This window comes from Xenopus tropicalis, chromosome 5, assembly GCF_000004195.4.
Source record: "Xenopus tropicalis strain Nigerian chromosome 5, UCB_Xtro_10.0, whole genome shotgun sequence".
In the NCBI taxonomy this organism is placed as follows: Eukaryota; Metazoa; Chordata; class Amphibia; order Anura; family Pipidae; genus Xenopus; species Xenopus tropicalis.
The window spans coordinates 52,490,123-52,514,531 of record NC_030681.2 but is presented as its reverse complement, the minus strand read 5'-3'; the positions used below and the strand labels follow the sequence as shown (position 1 = coordinate 52,514,531).

The following is a 24,409-nucleotide window of genomic DNA, read 5'->3' as shown; positions in this document are numbered from 1 at the left end:
TCTGATTTATACATATATTGACATGAGCAGTTCCAGAGATATACAGAGGAATCAAAAGGATCAGAGGAATCTGAGAAATCACACACTCATTGCTCTACTCCATCTCCCCCCCTCTAGTCCACTCCCACTTTGCACCAGAAAGGCTGGTGCAACAGCAAAAAAGTCAGTTCCTTGTTTGAATAAATAATCTTTTTATTTCACATAAGTCCTGTGTGAGCTGATCCCTTGTTGGAAGATATATATATACTGTATATATATATATATATATATATATATATATATATATATATATATATATATACACTCTGTTTAAATACTTTCATAGATTAAATTGTATTGGAAGGAAATAAGTTGCCCATTAAAGACAGGCTCAGATTAATTTGATCGCTTTAAGAAGTTGCATTTATCATCCTCCAAAACAGCACGATCAGTGGGATTGCTGGTGATCAGCTGGTGTTTGACTGCTAGCCAGCAAAGCGCCAGCTAGGGCTGGTATTACAAATTTATTGGTAAGTTTGTAAGGGCAACAAGCCTTCTTATAGATCCCTTCCCTGATGCCCTACATGGCAATAAATTCGATGTCCACCTCTGCCCCACCTATTTCTCCACCCAGTCCACCCATTTCCCCCTCCTTGCCTGCCCATTTCATAACCCAAAGTGAAGTCAGTGCTCATCCCCCATCCCAAAGGGCTGGTATTAAAACTGAAGAAAGATGGCAAACCTAATATTGAGGGTGAAAGACTGCCCCCTTTAGCTATCTCTACAGGTGCTCTTTGTCCCATAAGGATTCACTTAGGAAGTGGCAAAGGCATCTGGTAGGGGGCACAGTGTAAGTGGACCTGGCATACAAGGACTCATTTATGAACACAGCCACACGTGTGGTCTAACAAAAATGGACTGAACAACATTCCTTGAAGATACACGCTCTTTGACCTTGTGCCATTGCACCTGCCTAGTCTTTTGTAATGAATCACATGCAAATGCACCTACGCAGGGGAGCACTGGAACTATTGCCACCTTCAGGTTAATTCCACATTTCCCACTGCGAGCTGCGCCAATAAATGCGAAGGAAAGGTAAAAATTAAGTACCGTATATACTCGAGTATAAGCTGAGTTTTTCAGCCCCAAAAATGTGCTGAAAAAGTAACCCTCGGCTTATACTCGAGTATATTGGATTTATGAGGCTCGATGGAATTGCTTTTCAGCTGCCTGGGTGATCAGGCTGCTCCTTTATTTGATGTACCAGACCTTGTGTTATACAGAGAGAAGAGGGCAGGTAAGTACAGCCCAATATTTCGTTTTTTTTTGTGGGGATGTAGCCCTCATCAACTGAAAGCTTTAAGGGCTGGTATTCTGGGGGTTGTAGTCAACAACAGCTGAATAGCTGCATGGTGAATATACGTGCTGTGTACTAGCATTGGAGCATTTGCAGCTGCTTGATGATCTGAGGACTCTGAGTAATAGTTTTCCAAAGGTGATACTGATACCTTGACGTCACCTAGGCCTCAACTTTATTCGCACCCATTTTTAAACTCTGCTGCCAATACTTTACAGTATTTATAATTCTCAAACAAGGTACTTTATTGTTCCTGTTACCTGTTTTGAGGTAACTATCATGCTCTCTGTTTTTCTAATTATAATTTAAAACCATTTTAAATGCTTGAACTGTAATTGTGAAGGTTGCCTTCCCAAACTTGCCTGACAAAAAAAAAACAACAACTTAGCAGTAGCAGCTGCATTTCCCACCCTAGGCTTATACTCGAGTCAATACGTTTTTCCAGTTTTCTTAGGTAAAATTAGGTACCTTATACTCGAGTATATACGGTAAGCTTTATCAGAAAGGTCTATGTAAATACAGCCATAAGCACTCACAGAAACGCTGCACTGACTTCTCTGTCAAAAGATTAGTTGTGTCTGTTTTCCTCTCCCCCCTCCCTCAAGAATGCTAAGAACTCACTCCCCCCCCCCCTTAGGAATGTGGATCTGAGCCAATCAGCAGGAAGCAGACTCATAGTCTTACAAACTGAGCATGTTCATTTGGTCCCAGTGTCTGTGCAGGAGCGAGGCATTATGGGAACTTTCTTTACACAGCTCAGCGTTTTTTCTTCCTGTTTGGCTTCAGATCTTCTGAACAGGCGAAATATGGGGAGACTTAAGGGCACTATTGAGACAACTAAAGGTTTGCCTGCAGCTTGAGATTAACTCTTTACTAGCCTTTCCTTCTCCTTTAAGCATCATATGGACATCATTTAAATGCAGAGTGGTGAAAATGATGCACTCCAACAATTCTGAGAGCGATTGCACCCAGTTTGTAAAAATATATACGTGTGTTTGCAATTACTCTGAGTTTGTGGGAAAAAAACATTACAAATTATATCCAAAAATGGCACTTTGCACACTGCACTTGCATAGAGTCTCACCCTGTAGAGTCTTGATATTACCTTTATCCTCAAATAGCAGCAGTGCACTTTAGTTACAGCTTGCATCATCTCAGAAAAGCAAAACCGAGCACCATATGTATTACATCTATCAGAAATATGCATGTAGCCAGAATTACACTGGAATTGTGGGAAAAAACATTGCATTATGAGCATAAAACATGAATTTTGTCCAAAATTTTCATTAAAGTTTGGCCTGGATCAGCCATTGTGCTGCTGATATTTCTAGCCACATGATGGCAGTCTAGGGACTAGAAAGCACTATAATCACTAAATGTGTTTTTTCCAATTTTGTTGCATTTACATTAGCCTTTAAACAAACAGCAATCTATATATACCTGTAATATAATCCAACCCACTTAAAATGGGTTTGAGATCAGTGTTCTACACCTACCTTATAGCTCCCTACTATTCAAATCAAAAGCAAAACCAGTTAGCCGTAGGATTTCTGCACCAGACCTTCTCATAGCCTTTAAATGAATACAGCTAGGAAAACTGGAGAAAAAATGGTGTAGTGTTTATAGTAATTATGTACTGATTTATCCTGCAACTGCTAATAAATAAGGAATTATTTTGCACTATGTTCACCACTGGCATATCTAGAGAAAGCCAGGCAGCCCCCGCCCCCCACTAGAAAAAATTTCCATCGAGGCCCCTCCCTTTGCATTGTCAGCAACCTGTGCTACTCCCCCCACCCCCCAACATTATGCGTTCAATAGAAGTAGGGTTGACACCTTTCTAAATTATTTTAAAGGAGTGGTTCACTTTCAGATTAACATTAATATGCTATAGAATGACCTATTCTTAGCAACTTTTCAATTTTTAATATTTGCCTTCTTCTTCTGACTCTTTCCTGCTTTCAAATGGGGGTCACTGACCCTGGTAGCCAAAAAACTATTGCAGTGTGAGGCTACAGTTTTATTGTTATTGTTCCTTTCTATTACTTATCCTTTTATTTAGGCCCTCCTCTACTTATATTCATGTCTTTCTTCAAATCACTGGAGAGCTGCTGAACAAAAAGCTAAATGGAGCTATGAAGAAAACAGGTACGATTGGGACCAGGGTCAGACTGGGCTGCCGGGGCACCAAAAAATAACCTGGTAGGCCCCACCACTGGTGGGCCTCTCTGGCCCAAATCCAATCGCCACCAGGCGCTCCCTCAAGCTGCCGGTCTCCCTCTACCCGACGCGCTGAAGGTAAGTTTTATTTACGCACGCTCGGGGGAAGGGGTTGGATGGGTGGTGGGGGATGGATGGTGGGGGACCCTTTAGCGCATATTGTTTCAAAAGTAAAAGGATACTTTTACTTTTGAAAGGATAGTGCTATCTATATATTTAGGCATTTCTCAAAGCTGAGGAAAGTTTGATTTCACTGAATTCATTCTTGTTTCTTAATTAGAAAAGACCAGATAAACCTGCTGAAGAATTTATTATGAGCAGAAAAAAACTGTATGAGACAAACATTAAAAAAACATAATTTCAAACAATTATTGCTAATCAAACACTGTTTACCTTATTTTCTTATTTTGTTGTAATAAAATTTTATTCTTCACTTGAAATAACCAGATGACCACACTGAATGTTCCAAAATAATTGTGATAAGCAAAGAAGACTTGAGCAACCCAAATAAGCAAAACATCATTTTCCTATTTGTGCTGTTCAAACCATTTTATTTACAAATCTAGTTTGCCTGTTTGCTGAGGAATTAGGCAGTTTATTCACAAATCAGCACATTCTCCCATTATTTATTCTTTGAATAATAATGAAACTCATTCTTGTATCAATAATCAGGCGCACCTTCCCCACTTTAACCAAATCTTATATTGAAATTCATTTACAAACTCACCCACTACCATTATGCATAGATGGCCCATTCATAACTTAATTTACTTTATTGTTAAAACCTTCTTTGTTGATTAAATCTCCTTTCCTCTCTTGGTAAGGGATAGCCCCTTACTTTTCAATTAATATCAAAGTCAAGGGGCTGTAGGGGCTACAATCAGTTGGACTTGGCAATGTCATTTTGTAAAGAGCGGATTTGATAACGTGCGCCCCTAGGCCTGCTCAGGTAAAAATTTGCCCAGTGTTTATAAATAATTTACTTTATATATTTTTGGATAGTTCACAGCCTAGTGTAACCCTTTCTTGGCACATTCACTTAATATGGGCTGTATTTTTCAGGAGATGTGTGTTCTCAAAGAATATTGATACTGGGAACTGGGAACAGCGCAGTGCCTCCACCTAGTGGACACTGAGGAACACACCTCTAGGGGATTTCCACTAGGAAATAATAACACACAGGTTGCAGCAATATCAAACTTTATATAACTTTGAATAGAAGTAGAACAGTTTTAGGAATGACTGATACTCTTATCCTGGGGAACTTGTGTGGGCTATCCACGGCTGGCACAGTCTCTGTACTTTGCCCAGCCCCAACTTTGATCCGGATAAACCCCCAACCCTTTAATCAGTTCAGTCCCTTCCCAAAGAGCTCTTAATTCCCCCCAGGTAGCGCTACCTGCCCCAGAGTACCTTCCCCGTTGAAAAGGGTGGCTGCTCCCACGTAGCAGGTAACCGAGCAATACCTGTTCCTCAGGGGATACACACTAAGAGATAACACAGAGGACTGATTCCTTCCTGGCAGCCCAGCAGACTTTTATCCTTTCAAGTCTAACACACAATACTTTATCTGGCTGCTCACTCTGTATCTCTTTCAACTCTGGCAAACAACAGCAGGGGCTCCCTTTATAAGCTGCTGGGCCCGCCCCTAGATTTTTGGCTCCAAAGCTTAGGCACACCTTTCCCAGACGTGCACTGGGGCAGCCAGCCAACCGGATCCCTCCCCAGGCTGTAGCTAGGCTGGATGAGATCACAGACTGAGAAACAGGGGACAGGGTTCTCTGATCCCCTACACTAGCATACAGTGAACTACCCAAAAAGAAGCTCATTGGTCAAATTGTTTATGGCCCCGCTTCAGCTTTGACATTGGACAAATGGTGAGTCATTTCCATAGAAACATAAAAAGAGGGGACAGTGGGAAAATGCAAGAAAGTGAGGGTGAGGGAAAATGATGTGTGTAAGGGGACATGCAAATCAGAGAGCCAGGGTGAAAGAGGCAGACAAATAGGCAATGGAGAAATGATGTAGCATATTTGCCCATAATTCCAGCATAATTAAGGTCACTCAATGCCTGCAAGAGTTGAAAAATGATAAAAGAGCAAGAGCCATGTGTCACAGTGTAAATATACAAAATAAACAAAAAAGTTACAGGGAGAAGGGAGAGGGTAAAACAATAAGCAGATGAGACAGGGGTAGACAAAAAAGAAGACTATAACAGATCGTTATATCGTATACCACCCCCCCCCCGTGGCTGTGCGTGCGTGTGGGGGTGCGTGCAAGGAATGCCAGCGAGTTACATCTTTAAATCCATATACTCGAGTATAAGCCGAGGGTTACTTTTTCAGCACATTTTTGTTGCTGAAAAACTCGGCTTATACTCGAGTATATACGGTATTTGATTTTCATAAAAAAACAGTTATAGACATATATAGACATCTGTTAACAGTTTACGGTGGGTCCAGGCACTCAAGCCCTAGACATTCAGCAATGGGCTCAGGCCTATGATTAAGTGCCCTGTGAGGCACGAAACGCGTAAAGGTGGCCATACACAGGCCAATTCTTGATTATCGGCCTTTGTATGGGCACTAACTGACATCTGGCCCTTGATTTCTTTAGTCGGATCGGGGGCTGCATTGGGTCGTTGATGCAGTCCCCGGACCAACAGACACCTATACCCGTCGTTCTAATTTGATTGTTGGGCCCCAGGGCCAAACGTCCAAATTAGTCTGATATCACCCACTCGTAGGTGGGGATATCGGGAGAAGATCAGCTCGGCTGATGACCTCGCCAAGCGTGTATGGCCACCTTTAGGCTATTTATGTGTAATTGTGTAAAGCATATTAACTAAATATTCTCAACTTTGTATTGGTGGTGATCTGGAGTTGTGCCAGCCTTTTTGTGAAAATTCACACGGTGCCTATATCCGCTTCTCTCAGCCCTGTGGTTTTTAGTCAGGCTGAGAGAAGCGTATCTGCTTGCCTGGCACTGTGAGCCTGCACTAGAAACTACAGTAACCTGTGTGGGCACACAGAGCAGAGCGGATCAGAGGTTGGCCTGAAAAACGCCAAAGCAGACAATGAGTTTTATTTACACAACGGTGGGGGGGTTCACAGAAATGGTGCTATTGAGACAAAATAAAATTGTAGATAGATTTGTCAGATTTTCCACCTTATTCACACCTGTCTCCACTTTTATGAATTTGCTTTTTAGACAGTTTTCAGATTTTGTATTTTAGATGTCATTTTACCAACAATCTTTTATGAATTTGTCTTTAGCTCTTATTAAATCTGTCCATGTGCCGTCAAACCCAGTCCCACATCTACATGAGCCTTTGGATAAGGATTTTCCTAACAGGATTGGAAACATTTTGCCATTTGTCATTTCACTTTAGGGGCATCTAAATTAGGGTAATTGTAGTTTGTCTATGAACACTATACATCATGTTTTACAAGTTTTAAAGGTTTAAATATATTGTTCATGGGAAAAAGTGAATCAAGAGACCACCCCCTGCGCTACTCTGCCACTGCACTACTTCTCTACTATCCCACTGATTACTGGTCAACAGCATCTGGCAAACCAACAACATACCCTGTGAAAAAGGGCCCAACAGGACTAGGACCCACCAGGTTTTTATGCAGTGCCCTTTTACTCCAAAAAAGGGCCATCTCTACTTTTGTGAATTCCCCCCAACATGTTTTACGCACCACAGCCCTTTATCACATGTTGTATTAATAAAACCCAACCTTGCAGCAACACCTCTATGTTTCTTCTTTCCCAACTCGTGCATTTTTGCTTGAGCATTCGTATTTATGGCAGAGGTGCTATTTGGAAAAAAAGCTTTCTATTTTGCCAATTATATGCGGCCCAAACTTTGTATTGTTCTAAATGTGTAAGCTGTGCCTTATAAGGTAGGTTTATCGTTTAACGTTCCCTTAATGAACAAGGAAAGCCTAATTTTCTGGGGGTTAAAATATGTTAGGTAAACCCCAGTTAATTCAATAAAATATTTTTTCCCCTGGTATAGGACCTATCATTTCAAAACCTGTTATTCAGAAAGCTCCAAAATATGGGAATGCCACTTTTCCCAGTGTCTTTGTTTTTAATACCTTGTTTAGTGGCGCTTCACATTACTTAAAGATCCCTTACCTGGTAAACGCCAGGCCCCAAGTTATCTAGAAAATAGATCCTATTTCCGTACCTAGGGTTGCCTTTTACCTGCTGGCCAGTAAAAATCATGCTGGATCTCAAGGTTATTAATAGGGAAAAAAAGGTAAATATATAGGAAAGCTGGTATTTTCTTCCACAAAAGGTGGCAACCTTATACGTACCATCATCATCATCATTTATTCATATAGCGCCAGCAAATTACGCAGTGCCTCACAATAAATTTAAACAAACATTGCAGCTATATAAAGGGGATGTGAGATAACTAATTACCCAGCTTATAAGAAGGGTATATTTTGCCTGTATTTAGCCTGGAACTTAAATAATTCATACCTCCCAACTGTCCCGATTTTTGTGGGACAGTCACAATTTTGACAGCTCAACCCACAGTCCTGGATTCTTACTGAAAAGTCCCTCAAAGATACAATGTTTCTCAAACTTAATTTAAAAAGTAACTTTTGGCAGAAAGCCCAGAAAAGGTAACAAGCCACACCTGCACTTAGATACAATTGTAACTAATATGCCAAAATTGTTCTCTTGTGGGAGAACTGAGACTCCAGCTTAAAGGGCAATTTCACCTTTTTTTTTTTTTTTTTTAGCAAAACTGTAATCACGCATAAAACAAGACCCAAAAACCCACAGAAATGTGTTCAAACTGGGCGAGAACGTTTGGTGGCTACATGCAGCATTTCTTTTTGTCCATCTGTGCTTTTTTCAAATGTTGGGCAGTATGAAATGTGGCAAATATATGTAGAGAATTCTGGAGGGACCATGGTTAGAGCCAGGAAACACAACATGAAACAGAAAAACTGAAACATAAGAAAACTTTTTTTTTCCAAAAATAATTGTTAACAGACTGATAGATCCGCCTGACAGAAGATGAGGTGAAATGAATTCGGTGGATGACCCGTGGTGGCGTAAGTTCAAGCCAAACTGAAGTATTTGCCATAAGAAGGAGGAGCGAAGGGAACAAGACAAACTGGTTCTTTTTCCATTGAGTTCTACATTGCAGGCACTAGGGGGCGCCAAAGAGCTCTACCTGCCCAACAGGGAAGGAGGGGCGCGCTAAGTAGGAAGAAAGTAAACTCCCTGCAGGCACCAGAAGAGAACTCTATAAAGTCCCAAAGGGAAAAAGAGTCCAGGAAAAGAAACACAATCGCAACAGAAACTTTGCAGCCTGAAGATCGTCAACAACTATAAGGAGGGAAAGCAAGTGATGTGACCGTAGGATTTACATATATATATAATGTGTATGGCTCCATCCCTGTCCTTCCAGTCTGACAGCTCCGCGCTGCGCCTGACTCAGCCTGCTGCACTGCGTGCAATGAGCGCTCTCTCCCCGGCTGCGGCGGATGCAGACGGGACCGGGAAGTGCTGCGATTAAGGTTTGATCCAGATTAAGAAGCAGGTGATCCCTGGCAGAGCCGCTGAGGTGCAGGGCGCTGGGCTCTCACCTCCAATAGTCTCCGGCTACACAGACAGAAGATGTGGCTAATGGCCCGGGCTTGCCTATAAAGCGAGTCTCTGCTGGGCTCTGGGGAACCCCGGCCAGTTACCTCTCCCTCCCTGCCGTACCTGTATGAGGAATGCTATCTTGTTCCAAGGGGCCCTGCCATTCGGGGCCCTAACTCGACTGTGTGGTGTCTGCCAGCTGTACTGGAACATGTGTTTGTGCCCCACTCTGCGCCCCACACGGAACAATGGCTCTGAGTAAAGCGCTGAAAGTGCACGTCAGGCATGAGCCTGCCCCTTACAGTGTCCTGCTGGAGTCCCGCAACAGGGAGGACTGTTTGCTCTTCGAATCGGGCACAGTGGCCACCCTCAGTAAGTAACAGCTGGCACACACTGGCACTGGCATGGCTGCCTACCCTACACCCCTCCAGCTGCCTAAAACTTCTCCTCCCCACACAGAGCAGCCCCAAGTGTGCAAAGATACTGGGGGTTCAGCAGCTGGAAGGCTGAATTACTGGGCAAGCATTTCATTTGCAATTCCATCCATGCGCAATACTTTCTGTGCCCTTTATGCATATTTTCTCTATTGTCTCCAGCCTTAAAACCCATTTTTAATAATCACTATTATTTGCAATCTTACAGGTCTAGGCAATATCATCTGTATTATGCAAATGGAGAATGCCAGGATAGGGTGTGTGCTAATGGAAAGTTGATTCTGTTCTGTGTACATTTCACTGGCAGTTAGGGTGAAGACACACTGGGCTACTAGTAGCAGCTACTTTTTCAAGGCTACTAAACTCCAGAAAATACCCTGCCATAGACAATAGTGAGAATTGCCTCTGCTAAAACCCACACAGGGACAATTATCAGTTAATGATCAGCATTGTCTTTTTTTAGTAGCAATAAGTAGCTGCTACAGCTCTGTGTGTCTTCGCCCTAAAGCTGGCCATACACGTGGCGATCTGACGATGTTTCGTGCGACCATCGGTCGCACGAAACATCGTCAGATGTGCCACACACCATTCAGGGCTGAATCGGCAGGTAAGGAGGTAGAAACAATAGGATTTCTACCTCCTTCTGCCGATTCAGCGCTGAAGGGAGATTTTGATCACGCACCTTCTATGGCGCCCAATCAAAATTTTCCAACTGGTCCGATCGGTGAGTCGGCCGATATCAGCAGCTTCCTGCGATATTGGTCGACTCGCCGACATACCATACACGCACCGAATATTGTAGGAAACGAGGTTTCGTACAATATTATCGGTGCGTGTATGGCCACCTTTAGAGTATTTAAACTTGGTTGAATTTGTAATGTACAGTGGCCAGATCACTTGCAAATTTAGGGACATGTCTAAAAAAAATCCATCTAGCAGTTTATTTTAAATGCAATCAGTGCTACCTGCAACATCTATTTATTAGACATGACCCTGAATTTTTAAGTGATCTGCTTGCCCTAGATTATTACTAATTTTTTGCAGGACTTTTTTTTACACGGACAACTTTCAAAGGAACTTGTTTAATAAACATACATTTCATAACAAGAGCTAATGAACCGGGCTGCATTAGTGCTTATCCTTCTTTAGTTTTTACTGTCACCCTGGGATGACAGGGATGGTGTTCTGTGCTAAGTTTACTGTATTTAGGCTCCTTTAAAGTACCTGTGGGCCCAGGGCAAAGATCTCCTTGGCAGGGCCCCACAACTGCTCAAGCAGGGGAACTTAAGGCTAATTCCACACGTAGCGTACTTTCGTCAAGCCGAAAACCGCTTGCTGAGAATACACTACATATGCTTAAAAAGCCTCCTACCTGTGGCTGCACCTGATAGCACTGAATACGCCCAGGTGCAGGCACACATAGACGATATCTGCTGAAAATGCAAAGTCTCATGTTTTTTGGCAGATATCGGCTACATGTGCCTGCACCTGAGCATATTCAATGCTTTCGGGTGCAAGCACTAATAGAATGATTTTTAATCTTATGCAAGCATTTTTTGGCCTGCCGGGAATACACTACGTGTGGCATTGGTCTAAGGTAGGAAATACAGAAAAAAAACTGAAATAGACATGAGGTCCAGGTATGCCGGCCTGTGCCAACCGTGTGGGAAAAGTTAAACTGTAATTAGAAATACCAGCTTTTTATTAAGAATGTATCCTTTAGGAACTTTTGTTCTAATAGAAAGTAGAATAAATGGTTATGTTGAGCTCTTCCAGCTGATTAAATTGAGGGGTTGCTTCAGTCATAACTTAAAGCAGATGAAAGTCTGATTGTGTGCCCTGGGCAATAACCTATTTAATAAAATAGCCCTGATTGTATTCATTTAAAGTGTGCTTGTTACATTCTGCGGCCTAGTCACAAAGAGATTTATGTTTCGCTACTCTTCCCTCATTGTCATTTCTGTGGTATAAAACATGTTCTACTTGAACTGTGGGGACCATTTTTGAGGACTCCATAAAGCAGTGTTCCTTAAACCTTTGAGCTGGCCCACATAGAAGCCTGCAGCAGTGACGGGGGCTCAGCTGGTGGGCCAGTTGCGTTAAGAGCTAGGGAGAATGCTCTCTTGTATACACCTGAAAGCTTGAGGTCAGCCTGGGTGAGATTAGGGTGGGGTACCTGTTTGCTGGCTTACTGTAGATATTCTTGGAACTATGTCTAAACGACTAGTAAAACAATATTTTCCTATATCTGTTTCCGTGTCATGAGCTAAGGGGGGCCCTGATGACAGGTTGACACTAATGTACATATTTTTAAAAAGTTGTAAAGTGATTTTAAAGTCAAATCTGAATTCCTCAAAACGTGGCCAAATTATCCCTTTGGTGAATTTCTAGTTACAGAATGACCTTAAAGCTAGTTAGCATGTTCTTACTGTGTGTGTTTGCTTTCCTGAACACACCTCTAAGTGTAGCAGGATGAATGTTTTATATCTGTAATCTTATGAGGTAAAGGTGGAATGGAAGAAATGTTGGTCTGCATATAGGATACTGGAACTCAAAAATTAGAACCAACATTAAAGTTGTTTACCTTTGAGTTCACTTTTAGTATAATGTAGAGAGTAATACAATTTGCAATTGGTCTTCATTTTTTTTTATTTGTAATTATTTTGTTTTCAGTTCAGAAGCTCTCCAGTCTGGAGTTTCTGCAGTTTTTTGGTTGCTAGGGTCAAAGTTCTCTTAGAGACAGTTATATGATATGTAGAGGGCCTGAAAAGAAAAGAAAGTTACAAAAAGTAACAATAAAACTGTATCATCACAGAGCAAAAGTGTTTTGGCTGCTGGGGTCAGTGACCCTTATTTTAAAGCTGCAAAGAGTTGGAAGAAGAAGGCAAATAATTCAAAAGCTATAACGAATAAATAATGAAGACTAATTGATAAGTTGTTTAAAATAGGCCATTCTATAACATACTAAAAGTTACCTTAAAGGTGAATCACCCCTTTCAGGAATATAAAGCATGTAATGGGAATTAATCCAGTGGACGTGACCTGTGGTGATAAAAGCAGCATTTTAAGCAGAAAGAATTACAGTGGTGTGAAAAACTATTTGCCCCCTTCCTGATTTCTTATTCTTTTGCATGTTTGTCACACTTAAATGTTTCTGCTCATCAAAAACCGTTAACTATTAGTCAAAGATAACATAATTGAACACAAAATGCAGTTTTTAAATGAAGGTTTACGTTATTAAGGGAGAAAAAAAACTCCAAATCTACATGGCCCTGTGTGAAAAAAGTTATTGCCCCCCTTGTTAAAAAATAACTTAACTGTGGTTTATCAATTTCAATTTTCAATTTCAATATCAATTTCTGTAGTCACCCCCAGGCCTGATTACTGCCACACCTGTTTCAATCAAGAAATCACTTAAATAGGAGCTACCTGACACAGAGAAGTAGCCCAAAAGCACCTCAAAAGCTAGACATCATGCCAAGATCCAAAGAAATTCAGGAACAAATGAGAACAAAAGTAATTGAGATCTATCAGTCTGGTAAAGGTTATAAAGCCATTTCTAAAGCTTTGGGACTCCAGCGAACCACAGTGAGAGCCATTATCCACAAATGGCAAAAACATGGAACAGTGGTGAGCCTTCCCAGGAGTGGCCGGCCGACCAAAATTACCCCAAGAGCGCAGAGACAACTCATCCGAGAGGCCACAAAAGACCCCAGGACAACATCTAAAGAACTGCAGGCCTCACTTGCCTCAATTAAGGTCAGTGTTCACGACTCCACCATAAGAAAGAGACTGGGCAAAAACGGCCTGCATGGCAGATTTCCAAGGCACAAACCACTTTTAAGCAAAAAGAACATTATGGCTCGTCTCAATTTTGCTAAAAAACATCTCAATGATTGCCAAGACTTTTGGGAAAATATCTTGTGGACCGACGAGACAAAAGTTGAACTTTTTGGAAGGTGCGTGTCCCGTTACATCTGGCGTAAAAGTAACACAGCACTTCAGAAAAAGAACATCATACCAACAGTAAAATATGGTGGCGGTAGTGTGATGGTCTGGGGTTGTTTTGCTGCTTCAGGACCTGGAAGGCTTGCTGTGATAGATGGAACCATGAATTCTACTGTCTACCAAAAAATCCTGAAGGAGAATGTCCGGCCATCTGTTCGTCAACTCAAGCTGAAGCGATCTTGGGTGCTGCAGCAGGACAACGACCCAAAACAAACCAGCAAATCCACCTCTGAATGGCTGAAGAAAAACAAAATGAAGACTTTGGAGTGGCCTAGTCAAAGTCCTGACCTGAATCCTATTGAGATGTTGTGGCATGACCTTAAAAAGGCGGTTCATGCTAGAAAACCCTCAAATAAAGCTGAATTACAACAATTCTGCAAAGATGAGTGGGCCAAAATTCCTCCAGAGCGCTGTAAAAGACTCGTTGCAAGTTATCGCAAACGCTTGATTGCAGTTATTGCTGCTAAGGGTGGCCCAACCAGTTATTAGGTTCAGGGGGCAATTACTTTTTCACACAGGGCCATGTAGGTTTGGATTTTTTTTCTCCCTAAATAATAAAAACCCTCATTTAAAAACTGCATTTTGTGTTTACTTGTGTTATCTTTGACTAATAGTTAAATGTGTTTGATGATCAGAAACATTTTGTGTGACAAACATGCAAAAGAATAAGAAATCAGGAAGGGGGCAAATAGTTTTTCACACCACTGTATAGTACAGGTATAGGATTTATTATCCAGAATGATTGGGGGTTTCTGGATAAGGGATCTTTCCATAATTTGGATCACCATACCTTAAAGAGCACCTATCCGCATGAAATTGCATCCCCCACCAGAGGTGTGGGCTGATAGAGCCTGAATTCTAGTTGGGGGAAACAATAGAAACAAACAAAAAAAAAAAAAAAACAGCCCCTGCCCCAATAGGATTGTTTTGCCACAATTATGAATTCATGCAGCATAGTTAACTTTGAGTATAATGTACTATTATTATTACAGAGAAAAAAGGAAATCATTAGAAATTAGAATTAAAAATTAGACTTATTTGCTAAAGTTTTCCTGTAATTTGGATCTCTATACCTTAAGTCAGTGCTGTCCAACTGGGGCACGCGGACCCCCTGTGTAGCCCCCCCCCTGGCCCCCTGCATTGCTCACACCAGATTCAGGCTGTAAACGCCTGTATTGTTTAAAAATGTTATCGCCTGTACTGTTCACACCTTTACGGCTGTGACAGACGGGGAGATTAGTCGCCACACAACAAATCTCTCTTGACGCGGGAGACTAATCTCCCCGAAATGCCATCCCACCGGCTCGTATGTAAATCGCTGGTGGGATGGCATACGCAGCACAGCATTTTGCCGAAATTGCCTAAGTTGCCTAAAGGTGGCCATACACGCACCGATATTATCGTACGAAACCTCGTTTCGTACGATAATCGGTGCGTGTATGGCATGTCAGCGAGCCGACCGATATCGCAGGAAGCTGCTGAAATCGGTCGGCTCGCCGATCGGCCAAGTTAGAAAATTTTGATCGGGCGCCATAGAAGGCGCCTGACCAAAATTCTCCCTTCAGAGCTGAATCGGCAGAAGGAGGTAGAAATCCTATTGTTTCTACCTCCTTACCTGCCGATTCAGCCCTGAATGGTGTGTGGCGGATCTGACGATGTTTCGTGCGACCGACGGTCGTACGAAACATCGTGAGATCGCCACGTGTATGGCCAGCTTTAGTCGCGTGGCGACTAATCTCCCCGTCTGTCACAGCCCTTACCTGTTCACACCTCAGGCTCAGACTGTAAGACCCCACATTGTTTACCTGTTCACACCTCAGACAGATTAAACATTTAAACATTAAATAAAACCAATAGGACAATTCTGACGCCAATCTGGATTTATGCAGCTTTGTTACCTTTAAGTACAAGGTACTGCTTCATTACAGAGAACAAGGAACTAATTGATAGCAATTCAAATTATTTGCTTAAAATTGACCTCTCATAATTCAGAGCCTTTGGATATTGGTTTTAAGATAAAGAGTAGTAATTGCCAGTGGCATATTAATGTGATGTGAGGACTACTCCCACCAGGAGCCACAGCACAGTCAGCAGGCAAGGCATGTGTCACTTGTGTGTCTGGGGTCCAGTGTGATCAGTGTCCAATCTAGCATTTTTTCAATTATCATTCCTATTTTCATTGCGTCTGCCAGAGAAGGAGTTACCTTCGATGCAACCGTGTCCATTGTATTAAATCATGTGCAAATAAACATTTTGCTGTATCAAAAAACAATTGTCTGGTTAAATTTTGGCGTTTTGTAATTTCCAAATCTGTGCCTGATTCTTTAGAGGCAATTTTGTCTCACTATTTTACACTAGCCACAGTGGGAGCCGTGGAGCTACCACCACCTTAAGGCCATTTCTAGCTTGACTCCAACTGCACTGTGGGTCATAAATAAGCCCTAATGACCTAATGAAAAATCACTTCTGTAAGCTGTTTTGCAAGGTTTACCAAAGTCTAGCACAGGAATTATCGCCTAGTTATACCAGAATTGACACGATCACCACATGCAGAGGGGCATTATGTTAAATTAGTGTATTATTAGTGATTTTTCATATTAAGTAATAAAAATGAAAATAATAGCTAATATTAACTAATCAGCAATAATTACATTTGATAATACATCAATACATCTGTAATTTATTTACTAATACAACTTATTATGAATTCATATAAACTGTATAGTGTTGGCTTTTGCAGTCTCCAAAAAAATAGACAAGGGTTATTGCACAATAAAGTCAGTATAAATGGGCAGAGTTAAACATAAATGAGTGAAAAAAACAAACGTATGCATCAGAAATAGCGTTGAAATACAGTAACAGGCAAAATATGAGTTATAGCTAAGTAATGGAAGCCAAAGTATGTAAATAATTCTCACAAATAACACTGTAAAGTCTGTTTTTTATCTTCAAGGAAGAATGAGTCAGTAGTTAAATAGGAGGGGCAAAGACTTTTCGTCAGGGTTGTTTTGCAGTTGGTTAAAGCACTTTGATACATACAGCAATATATGTGATATACACTTTACCTGCCAGTTACACCCATCATTAATTGATGTATCTTAAACAGGAAGAACATGTACAAATAGATATCAATCTAGGTACAACCAATATCTATACTTGTGGTGTCGCATGTCAGCTCCCAATGTGCCCTGACAGTATCTGTGCTTGTCCAGGATGTTTCTCAATAGCAGTGTGAGTTAAAATTTGTGCTCTGGTTGCCTTCAATTTCTAAGTTGTAAAACTTGTAGCTGCTGCAGCTGCTTCAGTGGGTAGTGAGTTATAGACTTTATTTTACTTTCAGAATCCAGCCTTAGAACAGCTGGTATGTTTTGTGTGACGCATATTACGTGGATAGTTCATCTCACAGGTCTAGTTCAAGTTCTTGCATCTCTGTGCTTGTGGATTTGTGTTTTATATGCATTGTAATGGCACTGACAAGCCTGGTTTCTATTGCCTTTAATATTTTAATCCAGACATTATTTGTCAACATGTGATGGGCCTTTCAAACAAAGAGCTACAATTGTTTTGCAGATTCTTCTTAGTGGGAGCAGACCTTGGCTGACAGGGTGCCAAGAACAGGAATCATGAGATTCAGTCTTGGGGTTTTCCATGCTGTAGTGTCTGGTTTTTAAAGCTGTCTCCTAAATCTTTTTGGAAGGTTTTTTGTTGTGATAACTTGGTGGATTGTGTGTTCTCCAGATGGATAATAACCCCTCCTCTCTAAAACCTAGTGATCGTGAGTCAGAACTATTAACATCTGCATCTTGTCAGCTCCAAGCAGTGTGTGCCGCCTCCGTCCATTGTAACTAAATGCTTTCAGTAGTACCAGTAGGATGTCAGTTGGGCTCCATTGTGTTTGCATAGTTTGCATAGCATGTAAATGAAAAAAGTTATTTTAGTTCAAATGTTTATCATGCAAAGTAAGAAACAAATACCATACCAGTTTACCCATGGAAGGTAAGCAGTAAGGTGACATTTGCGGTGAGTAAACTTTGTGTGCTTTTTTGCATGCGTAAAATGAAAAACTATTTTAGGCTTATGTCCCATGGGAAGATTAGTTGCCCATGATAAATCTCTACTACTGTGGGCAGCTAATCTCCCCAAAATGCCTTTCCACCAGTAATAAAATGAATAGCTGGTGGAAAGGCATACGCGTTGCTTAATTTTTCAAAGTCACCAAAGTTGCCTGCAGGAGGAAACTTCCCATGACTTTAATAGATATGTTGAAAAATGCTGGTCTCAATAAAAATATATCACATAAAACAGCCAGTGTGTAAAATACTGTTTTATATAAATACACATTTTCATTAACAAACACTCTTCTATATAGAAAAACTGGCATTTTGACTACTCAAGTCTGTCCTCTGGTATGATGCACTGTGCTCACACTCAAACCAAGGGTAGCACATACATATATAGGTTATATTAGGTTACAAATGGACAAAGATGTGTCATTTACTCCCACATTTCTTTCTGTTACAGTTAGAACCAGTTCAAAACATGCAGGTTAATGTAATCCTCTTAGGCTATTGTCATAAATTAAGGCACTTCTAGTTTGTGCATTGTGTGCGGTCCTAAAACCATCAGTTTTTTATGAATAATGCTAGGACAGGTGGAATAGCTGATTATGATGTGTTTTATTCATAGTACCAATAAACACATTAGGGGGCTGATTTAAAGGAACAGTAACACCAATTAAAATATAATGTACTGTTGCCCTGCACTGGTAAAACGTTGTGTGTTTGCTACAGTAACACTACTATAGGTTATATAAATAAATTGCTGTGTTGCCACAGGGGCAGCCATTCAAGCTGGAAAAATGAAGAAAGGCACAGGCAACTTAACAGATAACCATGGGCGTCCGCAGAAAATTTTCCAAGGGGGGGCAAGTAAGCTAGCATCATCCTGCAACAGACAAATATATATATACACATATACATGATGTAAACTCTCACTGGGTGCCAGACTGGAGCGGCTTTCAGGAGGTCGTGATGTCACAGTCACGTGACCAGAATGTGGGCGGGGACAGTTTGAAGTCACTTAGGGGCGTGTCCAGCGCCTGTACCTGCTAGGGAAAAGCCCGCCTCCTCACAGTGCCACATGAGAAACTGGGAGAGGAGTTGAGGTGAAGGTTGTAGTAATAGGGGGCATGGACGGTGCAGATGTGTACAGATAGAGGGGCTGCGAGTGGAGCTGCGCTTACGGAACTGGGGTGGGTGTGAGGGTCATACAGAGGAGGCTACAGGAGCTACAGAAAGGGCTTCAGGGAGCGGCCGGTGTGATGCACCCTTTCATTTGTTTGGGATTTGGGGGGGAGGCATGGGAGTGTGTATGTGTAGGAATGCTTGGGGTGGGCAGGCTCTCTCTTAGCGGGGCAAATGGATAGGAGCAGCGATAGTGCTGCACATGTACATGTAGACAGAGGGCAACTGGAGTAGAACAGTATATAGTGTTGCACATATGTAATATAACTAATAATATCCCGGGATCGCCTCTAAAATTACAGTCCTGTGTTTGGACTCACTGGCCAGTTCCAACCTGTATGGAAACAACATCGGTGCGGGAAACATTCACAGGAGACAGTGGTTTATTTTATGAGGGTTGAGCAGCTGCACTCAAACCCAACATAACCCTGTGCCATGTAAGCGCCTATAGACCCTCCTCAGACAGCTGCCGCTGGACTGTCTGCCGGCCGTAGGTGGCGCTGCTATCAGGTGGCGCTGCCTCTGACGTCACAAGTGGGAAGTGCCGGGGAGATGCTGCAGCCGGCAAGTCAGAAGTCCGACTGAGGTTTTTTTTGCTACTTTTCCAGGGGGGGGGCAAGTGCCCCCTCTTGCTCCCTTCTGTGGACGCCCATGCAGATAACGGATAACCTCTGTAGAATACAATGGTTTTTTTTATCTGTTATCTGCTATGTGCCTGTGCCTTTTCTCCTTTGAATGGCTGCCCTCGTGGCTACACAGCAGCTTTATTTATATAAATTTATGGGGCAAGAACACCAGATGTACCAGTGCAGGGCAGCAGTACATTATATTCTAATTACTTTTATACACTCATATTTTTGTGTTATTTTTCTTTTAAAAATGCTCACCCCTTCTCAGGCTCTAGCATTTGGCTACTGAAACCACGTGACTGGGCTACTAAACCCTTAGGTGGTTTCTTTATTCAGCAGGTTTTAGTTGCTTAGGTTTTTATTTTTTTGTAAAACACGTTTAGGGGAAAAAAAACAATCACCTTGCCTCTTTGATGTTTCTGCAGATACAGTTATAGGACCTGTTATCCAGAATTTTCAGGATCTGGGGTTTTCTGGATAAGGGGTCTTTCTGTAATTCAGATCTCCTACCTTAAGTCTGCTAATAAAATTATTTAAACATTAATTAAACCCAACAGGATTGTTTAGGCTCCAGTAAGGATTAATTATATCTTAGTTGGGATCAGGTACAAGCTACTGTTTTATTATTACAGAGAAAAATGAAATCATTTTTAAAAATGTGAATTATTTGATTACAGTGGAGTCTATGGGAGATGGCCTTTCCGTAATCCTGAACTTTCTCCCATTTCTGACCATAACCTAAATTATTTGTTTCTCACAAAGCTGCATTTCTGTCATGCTTCATGACTGAGATTCTAGCTACCTCTGTGAGCATTCCAAAGTCTCCAGAACAACTGCAAAGTGACAAAATGTTGATACTACTTCAGTGATTCCACTGAATTTGATCAGGAATAACGCAGGCTGCAAACCCAGGGGCGCTGTTCCCATGAGTTGACAAACGTGCCTCAGGCAACAGCCCCCTCAAGTTACCAAGGGCATAAAAAAAGAAAACACTCCCGGTAACTTCAAGAGCCAACATTTTGATTTTTAAATTGGAATTTTGGCTGGCTCTTCTAGTGCCCATATGTAATAAAAGGCACAGGAGAAGTAACCATTAGCAACCAATAAGATGTTTGCTTTAAAACAGGTGACCAGGAAATGCTGTTTGCTTATTGGTTGCTATAGGTTACTGCTCCTGGACAACCTTGGTTCCTTTTATTACATACCCTCATACATTACATTCATAAATTTTATTACATTACCCTCATAGTGTCCGACCTCTAGGTACCTAATATCCACACAATGCTGTTGTTTGAAAGAGTCTGCATTTTTTTCTGCATGACAAAGTAGCTGTTCGTGAAACTATTGTTTTCTGAATGATTCATTTTGTAGTCATCTTGCTCAGTTGCTTCTGCTACTGACTTATTGGCATTCCTGGAGAGTGAGGTCAGTTTAGAAACCTGATCAAGTATCTGATTTTGGCAGTGCTGCAGTGATTCTAGATCAGGAGTAGTTTTATGGTTAATATGCTCTTGCGGATATTAAAATCAAATAGAGAAAGTATGCCTGTTGGCACCTAAGTCTACTTCGTACATTTTAATTGTGGGGTACCCCTGCTGTCACTGAGACAGTTCATAGGGTCTCAGCATTGTTGATGAAAGACTGGAACTTGCTGCCATATAGCTGTATAAACTGGATTTCCAAAATGTTTGTCTATTGTTCCATAGTCATCGGGTATAAATTATACATAACTGCCCCTCTGTGCCCTGCTTTAAAATGTAATGCTTTTGACTTGAAGGAGTTCAAAAAATGTTCTGTAAATTACAGCATATGCTTTGAGCAAAAACTAACCATGTGACCTATTTTGCTTGTTTCCTGCAAATATTTGATTAAAAACATATATGAATTATGTTATTAGATAAAATTAGTGAGATTTTATTACACATCCAAAATGTGACAAATAACTTAGCGCCTTAGACATATGAGAGCCAGCATTAAGACATATGTGCAAACCACACACATATTTGGTGGAAGTTTCAGTCATATTTGGGGCTTCAAAACTTAAAATAAAATAAGTAATATTACTCTTTATTTGCTTAGTATTTTTAATTCTCTCTGGCTTTTGGGCTTGTAAACTAGAATATTGATTGCTTGCAATTTATTTTGTTATAAACCTGTCACTAATAATCTAGCATATTCTGACTGTCTTTTTACTGTAGACAATACAAAACGGTATAAATACAACATCTATAGATAAAGTTTAAACAACCTATTAAAATTTAAACTGCTTTCAGTTCAATTTGTGTAAAAAACTAAGATTGTGTTACCTTTCAAAATTAAGCAGTACCAGCTTTCCATCTTGAATGTTAGCATTATGACAAATACTGTATGTTTACCACAAGTACTGATTGTTAGAATATTTGCAGTTAATTACAAGAAACTTTCTGTGCTCATAAATATTAAATATGGCAACTGTTAATGTATGCACTGGTTATCTTGCATTATGTATAATAGATTGGCTGTAATGATAGGCTTGTAAGACTATACACAAGTTATATATGTTTCCTTCTTCTTGCAATGTGGATTAGACAGCCATAGGGTGTAGAGACTATAGACTCTATATTCCTCTTCACATAAATAGTTTCACATCAGAGTCATCACCATGTATTCACCTTTTTCCCTCTTGACTCTAATAGCAATGTTCCTATAGTCTTAAAGTACCTTTTCTGTACCAGATTATTAAATTGTGCTGCCAAGCAACATTCAGTGACTTTCTTTTTGACTCTGCATAAATAGGTAGGCAAATCCCAAAAAGTACAGGTATGGAACCAGTTATCCAGAATGCTCCGGACCTGAGGTTTTCTGGATAAGAGGTCTTTCTGTTAATTGGATCTCCATGTATTAAGTCTATACACAATAGGATTTTGTTATTGCTCCAATAAGGATTCATTTTATCTTTGTTGGCATCAAGTACAATGTACGGTACTGTTTTATTATTACAGAGGATAAGGAAATATGTTTTAAAATTTGAAATTTAATTAAAGTCTATAAGATATGAGCTAATTGTGAGCTTTGTGCATAAGGGGTTTGTGGAAAATGGATCCTCTATCTGTAGTAAGTTTTGTGTTATAACATCTCTTTAGAAAACAATATAGACAGAGTAACAGGGTTGTAAACTCAAATAACAGAATGGTTGAGAGATGAGTGAGAATATAATATGAAATAATGGGACAGTTAATACATACTGATATATTGTAAATATAACATTATGAAAATCACGTTTTGTTTTTCTTTTTTGCAGCACCTGATGAAAGAGAGGTTATTAGAGGACAATATGAGAGACTTCAAGATGCTTATGGCTGCCTAGGGGAGCTTTGTCTAAAATCAGGTAAGTATTAGTGAGAAGTATCCTGTAAATGTTTTGTGCTTTTGGGTGGGTACTAGTAATAAAAAAAAAAACTGTTTACAGGGCATGACGCACTTTCTCTGCTGGCGTAGGTATAGCAGTGAAGAAAATGTGATTCACGCTGAACTGTCCCTTGTCTGCAAGCGCATGGCATTGGCCTGGCTACACACACACATACACACAGTAAATATGGCAAGATAGAGGGCTTTAACAGGTTTGTAACTACTATAGTCACAATTTTATGGGTTTAGTGCCAACCCTCAAAATTCACATATACAGTTTTCATACAATAAGGACCCTAGATCAAATACTGCCCAGCAGGCAGCCAATCTGAATGATAGACTTAAGGCCTATGTCACACGGGGCTGAGAATCAGCCCCTTCACTCTAAAACGCTTTAAATTGTGCCTGCACCCTCAAGTAGCTTATCAGCAAACCTTGAATACAAGCAGTCATATAAATAACTTTTACAAGGCCCTAGTGTTTGTAATGACAGACCTGGGTGCAAGTGAGTTCTGCACTTAAAGTTTACTCAATGTATATGCCGCCCCTAGTGTTCCTTCCGAACACCACATAAGGAAGTGACATTTTGGGGATACCCACATCCCACCCATGTGCCAGTGACCCTCACAGTTGGAACAACTCTTTTCTGCACAATCTGAAAAACACAAAGAGCTGTGCTTGTTAGTGGCACAATTCCCTGTTTGCGCAGTGCCCTATAGGCAAAACACATGTTGATGCAGTATTTTGAGCCATTTTGTCTTTGAATGACAAGCTGTTTGGCTGTATTTGTTGCTTTTTCTATCTATATTTGCTTATTCATAAAAACTCTTAAACATTTTCTAGGGAACATTCCTTTAAACTTCCTTATATTAGTAAGTGGATGCTCCTCGGTTGGAAGAATTTTGGATGCTGAAGTTTATAAAATCACAGCTACAGACTTCTGTCCTCTTCAGGAAGAGACCAAAGAAGAGGAGCGTGTCACAGCTCTCAGGAAAATACTCAATTCAGGGATGTTTTATTTCTCATGGCCAAATGCTGGATCAAATTTTGACCTTACCCATCGGGCCCAAAAACAAGCTGTTAACAGCAGTTGTGAATCTGGAAATTGGTTCTTTTGGTAAGTATAAGAACACAGTGTATATAAGCCAATCAGAAGCTAGAATTTAGAGGTCACTTGCTTGAAAATAAAACATTTTATGGGTTACTGTGGGTTACTAGACTGGGGCAAACATGATGCCTTTTATTACACTGCACAGAATATCCTTTGAAGCCTCAAACAGAAGCATATCGCACCTCTAAAATTGTGTGAATGTGTATAAATGTATGTTACATAGTTACATAGGGTTGAAAAAGAGCCCATCAAGTTCAACCCTTTCCAAGTAAACCCAGCACCCACAAACCTATACTTGCGAATCTATCCACTCACATACAGACCCATACTGACCTATCTATCCACTCACATACAGACCCATACTGACCTATCTATACACTCACATACAGACCCATACTGACCTATCTATACACTCACATACAGAC

General features: G+C 40.8%; 1 protein-coding gene across 2 annotated transcripts in view; it reads left to right on the top strand.

The window, feature by feature from the left end:
- The first annotated feature begins 8,824 nt into the window (after positions 1-8,824).
- The window catches only part of synj2 (synaptojanin 2), a 64,408-nt gene continuing 48,823 nt past the window's right edge, over positions 8,825-24,409 (top strand). Inside the window, 3 exon segments of one of the 2 annotated variants that reach the window (NM_001142039.1) lie at positions 8,825-9,544; positions 22,767-22,853; positions 23,717-23,990. In NM_001142039.1, coding sequence (NP_001135511.1) covers positions 9,421-9,544; positions 22,767-22,853; positions 23,717-23,990 — 485 coding nt within the window. In that variant the 5' untranslated portion in view covers positions 8,825-9,420. 2 annotated transcript variants of the gene reach the window in all.